This window comes from Triticum urartu, chromosome 2 (assembly GCF_003073215.2).
Source record: "Triticum urartu cultivar G1812 chromosome 2, Tu2.1, whole genome shotgun sequence".
In the NCBI taxonomy this organism is placed as follows: domain Eukaryota; kingdom Viridiplantae; phylum Streptophyta; class Magnoliopsida; order Poales; family Poaceae; genus Triticum; species Triticum urartu.
This window is the reverse complement of record NC_053023.1, coordinates 514,782,941-514,794,331: the sequence shown is the minus strand read 5'-3', so window position 1 is coordinate 514,794,331 and position 11,391 is coordinate 514,782,941. Positions and strand designations below refer to the sequence as shown.

The 11,391-nt window shown below is 41.3% G+C and overlaps 1 protein-coding gene across 3 annotated transcripts; it reads right to left on the bottom strand.

Annotated features, from left to right (window-relative positions):
* Nucleotides 1-346: 346 nt before the first annotated feature.
* Nucleotides 347-4,539, bottom strand: LOC125538374 (leucine-rich repeat extensin-like protein 3). 3 transcript variants are annotated; one of them, XR_007296337.1, is made up of 4 exons: nucleotides 3,931-4,529; nucleotides 3,767-3,812; nucleotides 1,600-3,147; nucleotides 347-760 (listed from the first exon to the last, which is right to left on the bottom strand). XR_007296337.1 is itself a non-coding variant. In XM_048701631.1 (2 exons), exons 1-2 carry the CDS (start codon nucleotides 4,506-4,508, stop codon nucleotides 3,039-3,041), a joined length of 687 nt encoding a protein of 228 aa, XP_048557588.1. In that variant the 5' UTR covers nucleotides 4,509-4,539; the 3' UTR covers nucleotides 767-3,038. The 3 variants fall into 3 exon arrangements, 1 of the variants encoding a protein (XP_048557588.1); XR_007296336.1 differs by lacking the exon at nucleotides 3,767-3,812 and having other exon boundaries at nucleotides 3,931-4,528; XM_048701631.1 differs by lacking the exons at nucleotides 347-760; nucleotides 3,767-3,812 and having other exon boundaries at nucleotides 767-3,147; nucleotides 3,931-4,539.
* Nucleotides 4,540-11,391: the final 6,852 nt, after the last annotated feature.

Below are 11,391 nucleotides of genomic sequence, written 5' to 3'. Positions count from 1 at the left end.
GCCGCGGCGGACCAGGGCGAGAAGCTGACTAGGAAGCGTGCAATGGTGCCGTGCACGGCTTCACCGGCGACAGCATGATGGCGGGGGGTTCCATATGGGCGTGCTCGCCAGGTTTGAGATTAGGGGAGGAAGGCAAGGTGATCCAGGAAGGGACGAGGGACCGGTAACGCCAATCGTTACCGGTGGGTCATGGCGGAATGGGCCTTGCACGGCACTGGTATTCGTTTCCAGGGTAATCGATTACGGGCCAAGTAAACCAAACATGTTTAACGGTATTAGATCCCGTTGTAATCAGATAACGGACAAAAAGACGCGAAACAAACACCTCCTAGGTTCACCCATTTACTGAAAGTAAAACTTCTCAGTTTCATTTAATTCGGGTTGATATTTAAATGTTCACCATTTTCGCCTACATCAGAATACTCAGAACACAACAATATTTTGCTAAATGTCCTGCAAATACAGAGTACAGAAAAAATTCTTTGTCCAATGACAACGTAAGAGTCATGACCAGTAATCACAAACAACAGTAGCTCAACCGCCCGTCATGTGTGTGCGGCAAGGGGAGGAGATACTCTGATGCTAGATGTGTAGAGACAACAAGCTCACGCATAGAAGACAATGGGCGACTCATGCAGGAGGCCTCGAACTGCTCGCCTGTTGCCACCGATGGCTATGGATCATGCGAAATCCCAAAAGATCACATTTATTTTCATGAAACTAATCTCTTGAACTTGCTCCATGATAATCTTCAAACGTCCTACAAGAACAGTCATTATTTTAAATTCCACATGAATACCTACAAGCAATGTTCACAAACATTTACGGAACATTCTTTTAAAGAGGTATGCAGCAATAATTAGAACAAAAAATAGGGTGAAACTATGGTATCTGCATTAAATATCATCTAGATTCTGGCAAAAACCATTTTGCTAGATGGGGTGAGGCCGCTCGGCGGTGCGAGATGGAGGGAGGCCTGGACCGTCAATATATATTCAAGAAAAAACAACCACAAGCACATGGGATAGCTAGGCATATAAACATGCTTGAACAGGAAGAAATTACACATAATTTAGTTACATAAACAATAAGTGCTGATATAGGCATATAATAACGAGAGCCTATACATGTTGTATCTACAAGAGCTTGTACATGATATAGCTGCAAGAGGAACTAACTAGAGCAACATTTTTCTCTTCTCACAATGATTTTTTTCTGTATATAGAAGGACTAGCAAGGGTCTCAGGAATCAACTACATTTTCAATCAACTCGATATTCATCAGTACTAGTATAACTGGACAAGAAGCTCAGAATTTTAGGCGCGCACGCACTAAACTTACAGAATTTTTACTTTTAAACTTTTTTAGGTAATATATCTAACCTTACAGGATTTTAAAACGTGAACTGACTATATTAAGGAATACAAGGGGAACGGCAAAAGTCTCATCCAGCTCCAACAAATTTCTGTAGCATGACACGTGCTATACATGTTTAGGTAAACGGAGTTGCCAGCTTCCTCCTTTTAGGTACTACTAGCTCCGAGCAAAATTCAGAAAACGAAAGGCGGATAGGTCTAGCTACTCTATTATGAAGCTCACCTTCACATGTGAGAGAGGGATGGAAATGAATCAGCAGCGGCAGTGAAGATACTGCTGCTCCTTCCTCATCCATACCCTGCTCCCACTAATGCTGACCCTTCTCACTTAGTCACGTTGCTTGTCCTGTACGTCACGACAAGAGAGCGCCGACGGCGGGTGGCACCTTTTTGCCTGTACTTCATAGACCATGGTAGCCATCTTATGTACTCTATCTACTTCATAACCCATGACGAGTATCTGCTTTTTTCCCTGAACTTTTCTGAACTAACAGCACACAACACAACGCTCTATCACTATATCCCTGTCTCCTTGTCTAAGATCAGTTTGGAACATAGTTCCCGAACTTACTAATTAGTATAACATGTTCTGACACCGACGCACAATGTATACGGAGTAGCTCTATTCTTTTTCGTGTGAATGTTTAAGAGGAACATGAACCTTGCATTGTAGAAGAGAAGTCTATGGGCGCGGGGCAATGACGGTGTCTATTCCCCTCTAACGCCGATATCTAGCAAGGAGCCTCGATAGATGTTCAGAATCAGTTTCCCCCTTGTATGCACAAGTAACATAAGATGTTCAGAATTTGAAGTCAGAAGCTCAATAAATTTGAACACTAGAACCGGTAGGTTCAACCCCAACAAAATGGATGAATTATTCAAATAAGTATCATGATAAGATCTTGATGATACAATAGAGTTTATATTGCTTCATTATCTTAGGCCCCCTATGTTTCAGAGAAAACCTTATGACGTGAAACAACATTATGCTTTCGCTTTTGTAGGAAAGTAGGATACTAATAAAGCCGAGACAAGTTACAGCAAGATATTCTTCTTGCTAAGCTGAAATAAGAATTTGAATTGAACCAAAAATAAGAAATTGCACTGAAGTAAATTAAGAAACTGAACTGAGCACGTCACCGAAATATTAGCTGACCAAAAATTAACCAAAAAAGATCTTCGTTGGATCTCTGCATAGCAGGAGCCTACGACGGGTGGCACGGGGATGTGGGGCGCAGACGGCAGCGACTGAGGGATCGGCATTAGCAAAACAAGACACTAGTTTGTGGCACCGGTAATAATAATAACAAGTTCAGGATGACATGGGTTTGTGTACATATAATAATATGAATGAGTGAGACAAGAAAGAGGGCAGTAAAAGGATTTCGTATTTTTCACTAACATCAAAAATACCAAACAACAAAAATTGGTTCTCATAAGCATTTCAACAAGTACCTAGACCATCAATTATTTTCATATAAGTAGCATGGAATCGAACGGAGCAACAGTAGGGCATGAGAAGAAAGAAGTAGCAGCAACACCTCAAGATCCTACCTTTTTTTGTACATGATGCATCTCTCCGGTAGTTCAGATAAAGGAGATCATTGAGTTCACTTACTGGAGATAATTCAGTTCAATTTATGTACATGCTCGCACGCCGCATCAGCCACCAGGCATGCACCAGCACACACGCCACAGCACACATGCAAGTTCTAGTAGGCAGCATGGATTATTTTGTTGAATCCATTGAACTGAAGGGAGCTCCTTCGACCTGTAAGATGAACGGAAAAAAGCAAATGAAATTTGTCAAGGTCGAAATGACCATAATCATGGAAAACGTGTAAAAATAACGACATGTTCATGCACAGTAACATTAGAAGTACACAAAAGAAACCTAAATAGAAGTTCTGTACTTTGAAATACTTCATTTGGTTCCCAAATACTTCATTTGTTTCGAAATATGAACTTCTATATTTATTTTCTTAGAACTTATTATGTTTTCCCTACAAATTACATGGGTGAGAGCTTGGTGCTCTAATTCAATTGCCTATATCTGAAACTCAACACGCGACCTGAACGTATGCATAACGGTATGAGTGCAGAATACTTGTAAGCATAAGAAAAATACATAGAGTGCACATATAATTTTCAAGATTTCCTTGATGTTCTACACATTAAAGTTGATGTACTGACAAGAATGCAAATTTTGAACTGAAAGTCAAGTAAAAGCTGAACTCTTATAAAATTCAAGGTCAAAAGAACCTCCACATCCATCAAACTTCATATCCTAGTTCAACTTCTGTAAAAATAGTACTTGTGGTATCCCTCATAAATTAACAAGAAAACCTGCAGAAAAATGTATATGTTCTCATTGGCATATCAACAAGCACCTTCAGAGCACAGAGTGTCATATGCCCTTATCTACAGAGAAGGCATCTGTCCATGGCAGAGAAAGCATTGTTCAGAGAAAGATCAATGACACAACACGCATACGTCCCTGATTCTTCTTAAATTTATCACCCTCTCGTCTAGCTCAAGTTGTACTACAACTCACTCGGATATTTGATGTAGTAGTGGCCCACGGCGGATGTCACAGTAGGACTGTAGCAGAACATCCAGGATCACGAAGGAGATAACATGGAGCGACGCTGGGCCGGGTGGCGGGGGTAACGAGGCGTAGTAAGGATCCGGTTGCCGGGGCAGCAGCGCGATGAGGGGTCGGGTGGCCAGGGAGGCAGCGCGATGGGGGCCGGGTGGCTGGGGTGGCGGCGCGATGGGGGCCGTGTGGCCGGGGCGGCAGCACGGTGGGTGACTGGGTGGCCGGGTCACCGGCACGGTGGGGGTCCGGGTGCCCGGGTTGGCGGCGCGATGGGGGAGGGAGGCGGCCGGCGCCGGGGAAGGAGGAGCGACGCGTAGTGGAGGGAGGCAGCCGGCGCTGAGGAAGGAGGAGGGTGGCGGCCGGCGGCAGGGAAGGAGAGGACGGCGGCGCGTGGTGGAGGGAGCCGGTCGGTGTCGGGGAAGGAGGACGGCGATGCGTGGTGGAGGGAGGCGGCCGGCATCGGGGAAGGATAGAGGCCGCCGGCGTGGGGGAAGGAAGCGGCGGCGGTGGCTTTTTCTCTTTTCCAACCACATCGTGGAATTGAAATTGTGTGACGCGCGTAGATATAGGGCCGGGGGTAACAGAATAGCCCAGCCAAGACCAAAACAACATTACAAAGATAAACCTTGATGATAAATCAATGTTGAAGACAAATCAAATATGAAGATAATGCAATTATGAGACCAAAATCTTTAAGAAAATGTAATGGTGGCGTTACCCACTATATAGGAAATATTAGATCCAGACAAGACGCACAATTATCGTGACGCTTCGAAGTCAAATTCCACATTAATGTATTCACACTCAGAGGGTAAGTCTTCATGAATTGAAGATATACATTACTTCATGTGTTGCGCACCTAAGTCATCAATATGCATAAGCGTTACAATGTGTGTCCATTCACAGGAAATTCAAGGCTTCTAAGATATTTAGCTCACACCGCAGCTTGCAAAACCTTTTCTCATCCAAGGGGGTTGTGAAGATATCTGCCAATTGTTCTTCAGTGTTGATGTGAATGATATCAATGTCTTCCTTCAACACATGATCTCTGAGAAAATGATGACGGATCTGAATGTGCTTTGTCTTCGAGTGCTGAACTGAATTGTGAGCAATCTTGATGACACTTTCATTGTCATAGTAGAGGGGCACATGCTTTATGTTGATGCCATAATTCTTGAGGGTTTGCTTCATCCAGAGAAATTGAGCACAGCAAGATCTAGTAACAATGTATTCAGATTCAGCAATGGATAGTGATACACAGTTCTGCTTCTTCGAAGACCAACAGATAAGAGATCGTCCAAGAAAATGACATGTGCCTGATGTGGACTTGCGGTCAACCTTGTCACCAACATAATCAGCATCTGAGAATCCAACTAGATCAAACTCTGAGCCCTTTGGATACCATAATCCGAGCGTTGGGGTGTGAGCCAAATATTGAAATATTCGCTTCACTGCGAGGTGATGCGATTCCTTTGGTGCCGCTTGAAATCGGGCACACATGCAAACGCTAAGAATTATATCTGGCCTAGATGCACATAAGTATAAAAAAGAACCAATCATGGAGCAGTATACCTTTTGATCGAACTCTTTACCATTGTCGTCGGGGCCCAATTGGCCTTTGGTTGGCATTGGCGTCGTGTACCCTTTGTAGTCTTGCATTCCAAACTTCTCCAGACAATCTTTAAGGTATTTCTCTTGTGATATGAAGATGCCATTTCTCTGTTGACGGATTTGAAGACCAAGAAAGAATTTCAGCTCTTCCATCATGGACATCTGATATTGCTCTTGTATCATATGCCCAAACTCATCACTGTATCTCTTACCAGTGCAGCCGAAGATAATGTCATCCACATAGATTTGGCATACAAACAGTTCACCATCATATGTCTTTGTGAATAGAGTGGGATCTAGAGAACCAGGTTTGAAGCCTTTGCTCTTCAGGAAGTCTTTGAGTGTGTCATACCAAGCACAAGGTGCTTGTTTGAGGCCGCACCGTGCCTTGTTTAGCTTGTACACCATATTAGGACGCTTTGGATCTTCAAAACCAGGTGGTTGAGCTACATACATTTCTTCTTCAATTTTGCCGTTGAGGAAGTCACTCTTCACATCCATTTAGTGCAGGAGAATGTTTTTGTGGTTAGCATAGGCTAGCAGTATACGAATGGCTTCAAGCCTAGCCACAGGAACAAAGGTTTCATCAAAGTCAATTCCTTCCACTTTTGTGTAACCTTGGACAACGAGACGAGGGTTTGTTTTGGACAACGTGACCAAGATGATCTTGTTTATTGCGATAGATCCATTTGGTGCGAATGATATTGCGCTTGCGAGGATCAGGATGTTTGACTAGCTCCCAGACATTATTGATCTCAAATTGTTGAAGCTCTTCTTGCATAGCTTGAATCCATTCAGGTTCCATGAAGGCCTCATCAACTTTCTTGGGTCTAGATATAGAGACAAATGCAAAGTGCCCACAGAAGTTTGCTAGTTGTGTTGCTCTTGAACGAGTGAGAGGACCAGGTGCATTTATACTGTCGATGATCTTGTTAATTTGGACTTCATTTTCAACCCGAGGATGAACCGGGCAAAGATTTTTCCCTTGCTGATTGTTGTCTTCATCTTCAGCATTGGCCTCTGCTACGTATTGGGCTTGCGTTGGTTTTCCCCGAAGAGGAAGGGATGATGCAGCAGAGTAGCGTAAGTATTTCCCCCAGTTTTTGAGAACCAAGGTATCAATCTAGTAGGAGCCCACGCTCAAGTCCCACATACCTGCACAAAGCGACAGCTACTCGCAACCAACGCGATTAGGGGTTGTCAAGCCCTTCACGGTCACTTACGAGAGTGAGATCTGATAGATATAATATTTTTAGTATTTTTGATATAAAAATGCAAAGTAAAAAGTAAAAGCAAAGTAAAAAAGCAAGGCAAGATTAAAGTAATGGAGATTGATATGATGAGAATAGACCCGGGGGCCATAGGTTTCACTAGTGGCTTCTCTTAAGAGCATAAGTATTCTACGGTGGGTGAACAAATTACTGTTGAGCAATTGACAGAATTGAGCATAGTTATGAGAATATCTAGGCATGATCATGTATATAGGCATCACGTCCGTGACAAGTAGACCGAAACGATTCTGCATCTACTACTATTACTCCACTCATCGACCGCTATCCAGCATGCATCTAGAGTATTAAGTTAAAAACAGAGTAACGCCTTAAGCAAGATGACATGATGTAGAGAGATAAATTCATGCAATATGAAATAAACCCCATCTTGTTATCCTCGATGGCAACGATTCAATACGTGCCTTGCTGCCCCTTCTGTCACTGGGTAAGGACACCGCAAGATCGAACCCAAAGCTAAGCACTTCTCCCATGGCAAGAACTACCAATCTAGTTGGCCAAACCAAACGGATAATTCGAAGAGACTTGCAAAGATAACCAATCATGCATAAAAGAATTCAGAGAAGATTCAAATATTATTCATAGATAGACTTGATCATAAACCCACAATTCATCGGTCTCAATAAACACACCGCAAAAAGAAGATTACATTGAATAGATCTCCATGAGAGAGGGGGAGAACTTTGTATTGAGATTCAAAGAGAGAGAAGAAGCCATCTAGCTACTAACTATGGACCCGAAGGTCTGAGGTAAACTACTCACACTTCATCGGAGGGGCTAGGATGATGTAGAAGCCCTGCGTGATGACGGCCCTCTTCCGGCGGAGCTCCGGAACAGGCCCCAAGATGGGATCTCGTGGATACAGAAAGTTGCGGCGGTGGAATTAGGTTTTTGGCTCCTCTTCTGATCGTTTGAGGGTACGTGTGTATATATAGGAGGAAGGAGTACGTCGGTGGAGCACCGAGGGGCCCACGAGGCAGGGGGCGCGCCCTAGGGGGGGCGCCTCCACCCTCGTGACCTCCTCTTTGATCCCTTGCAGTAGGGTCCAAGTCTCCTGGATCACGTTTGGTGAGAAAATCACGTTCCCGAAGATTTTATTCCGTTTGGACTCCGTTTGATATTATGTTTATCCGAAACACTGAAATAGGCAAAAAACATCAATTCTGGGCTGGTCCTCCGGTTAATAGGTTAGTCCCAAAAATAATATAAAAGTGGAAAATAAAGTCCAATATAGTCCAAAACAGTAGATAATATAGCATGGAGCAATCAAAAATTATAGATACGTTGGAGACGTATCAGGCATCCCCAAGCTTAATTTCTGCTCGTCCTCGAGTAGGTAAATGATAAAAAGAGAATTTTTGATGCGGAGTGCTACTTGGCATAATTTCAATGCAAATCTTCTTAATTGTGGTATGAATATTCAGATTAGAAAGATTCAAGACAAAAGTTTATATTGACATAGAAAAATAATAATACTTCAAGCATACTAACAAAGCAATTATGTCTTCTCAAAATAACATGGCCAAAGAAAGTTATCCCTAAAAAATCATATAGTCTGGCTATGCTCCATCTTCCCCACAAAAAGTATTTAAATCATGCAAAACCCCGATGACAAGCCAAGCAATTGTTTCATACTCTAACTTTTTCAAAACTTTTTCAATTTTCACGCAATACATGAGCGTGAGCCATGGATATAGCACTATAGGTGGAATAGAATGGTGGTTGTAGAGAAGACAAAAAGGAGAAGATAGTCTCACATCAACTAGGCGTATCAACGGGCTATGGAGATGCCCATCAATAGATATCAATGTGAGTGAGTAGGGATCGCCATGCAACGGATGCACTAGAGCTATAAATGTATGAAAGCTCAACAAAAAAAACTAGTGGATGTGCATCCAACTTGCTTGCTCACGAAGATCTAGGGCAATTTGAGGAAGCCCATCATTGGAATATACAAGCCAAGTTCTATAACGTAAAATTCCCACTAGTATATGAAAGTGACAACATATGAGACTCTCTATATGAAGAACATGGTGCTACTTTGAAGCACAATATATGATACTCGCTATATCATGGTGCTACTTTGAAGCACAAGTGTGGAAAAAAGGATAGTAGCATTGCCCTTTTTTGGGCCTTCTTTTTTTCTTTGGCCTTTCTCTTTTTTTGGGAAAATGCTCTATTGAATGATGATCATCACACTTCTATTTATTTACAACTCAATGATTACAACTCGATACTAAAAAAATTATGACTCTATATGAATGCCTCCGGCGGTGTACCGGGATATGCAATGAATCAAGAGTGACAAGTATGAAAGAATTATGAACGGTGGCTTTGCCACAAATACTATGTCAACTACATGATCATGCTAAGCAATATGACAATGATGGATGTGTCATGATGAACTAGATGGTGGAAAGTTGTATGGCAATATATCTCGGAATGACTATGGAAATGCCATAATAGGTAGGTATGGTGGCTGTTTTGAGGAAGGTATATGGTAGGTGTATGATACCGGCGAAATTTGTGCGGTATTAGAGAGGCTAGCAAGGGTGGAAGGGTGGGAGTGCGTATAATCCATGGACTCAACATTAGTCATAAAGAACTCATATACTTATTGCAAAAATCTAGAAATTATCAAAGCAAAGTATTACACGCATGATCCTAGGGGGATAGATTGGTAGGAAAAGACCATCGCTCGTCCCCGACCGCCACTCATAAGGAAGACAATAAATAAATAAATCATGCTCCGACTTCATCACATAACGGTTCACCATACGTGCATGCTACGGGAATCACAAACTTCAACACAAGTATTCTTTAAATTCACAACTACTCAACTAGCATGACTTTAATATTATCACCTCCATATCTCAAAACAATTATCATGCTTCAATCTTTTCTTAGTATTCAACACACTCAAAAGAAGTTTCACAAATCTTGAATACCAAGCATATTATTATTAGGCGAATTACCATGCTATTAAGAGACTCTCAAATTAATTTAAGTGAAGCATGAGAGATCAATAGTTTCTTTAAAACGAATCCACCACCGTGCTCTAAAAGATTTAAGTGAAGCACACAGAGCAAAATTATCTAGCTCAAAGGATATAAGTGAAGCACATAGAACGAAATTATCTAGCTCAAAAGATATAAGTGAAGCACATAGAGCAAAACTACTTAGCTCAAAAGATATAAGTGAAGCACATAGAGTATTCTATCAAATTTTAATTCATGTATGGCTCTCTCAAAAGATGTGTACAGCAAGGATTATTGTGGCATACTAAGACACAAAGACACAAATAATACAAGACGCTCCAAGCAAAACACATATCATGTTGGTGAATAAAAATATAGCTCCAAGTAAATTACCGATGGAAGTGGACGAAAAGAGGGGATGCCTTCCGGGGCATCCCCAAGCTTTGACTTTTTGGTGTCCTTGGATTATTTTTTGAGTGCCATGGGCATCCCCAAGCTTAGGATCTTGCCACTCCTTGTTCCATGATCCATCAAAAGAATTCACCCAAAACTTGAAAACTTCACAACACAAAACTTAAAATAGAAAACTCGTGAGCTCCGTTAGCGAAAGAAAACAACAGACCACTTCAAGGTACTGTAATGAACTCATTATTTATTTATATTGCTGTTAAACCTACTTTATTCCAACTTCTCTATGGATTATAAACTATTTTACTATCCATAGATTCATCGAAATAAGCAAACAACACACGAAAAACAGAATCTGTCAAAAACAGAACAGTCTGTAGTAATCTGTAGCTAGCGCAAGATCTGGAACCCCAAAAATTCTAAAATAAATTGCTGGACGTGAGTAATTTATCTATTAATCATATGCAAAAATAATTAACTAAATAGCAGTATTCAAATAAAAATGACAGCAGTTCTCGTGAGCGCTAAAGTTTCTGTTTTTTACAGCAAGTTCAACAAGACTTTCCCCAAGTCTTCCCAACGATTCTACTTGGCACAAACACTAATCAAAAACAAAAAAACACAACCAAAACAGAGGTTAAATAATTTATTTATTACTAAACAGGATCAAAAAGCAAGGAATAAAAATAAAATTGGGTTGCCTCCCAACAAGTGCTATCGTTTAACGCCCCTAGCTAGGCATAACAAGCAAGGATAGATCTAGGTATTGCCATCTTTGGTAGGCAATCCATAAGTGGCTCTCATGATAGTTTCATATGGTAATTTTATTTTATTTCTTGGAAAGTGTTCCATTCCTTTTTTTAATGGAAATTGAAATCTAATATTCCCTTCCTTCATATCAATAATCGCACCAACCGTTCTAAGGAAAGGTCTACCAAGAATAATAGGGTAAGAAGGATTGCAATCTATATCAAGAACAATGAAATCTACGGGCACATAATTCCTATTTGCAACAATAAGAACATCATTAATTCTTCCCATAGGTTTCTTAATAGTGGAATCCGCAAGATGCAAGTTTAGAGAGAAATCATCAAAATTACGGAAATCTAGTAAATCGCACAAAGTTTTGG

What these genes read in the sequence shown, in the direction of transcription:
- LOC125538374 (XM_048701631.1), bottom strand. Translation starts at nt 4,508, where the DNA reads ATGTGGTTGGAAAAGAGAAAAAGCCACCGCCGCCGCTTCCTTCCCCCA. An exon ending in CTACTACATCAAATATCCGA is followed by an intron (nt 3,148 to 3,930) that starts GTGAGTTGTAGT and finishes TTCATCTTACAG; the next exon opens with GTCGAAGGAGCTCCCTTCAG.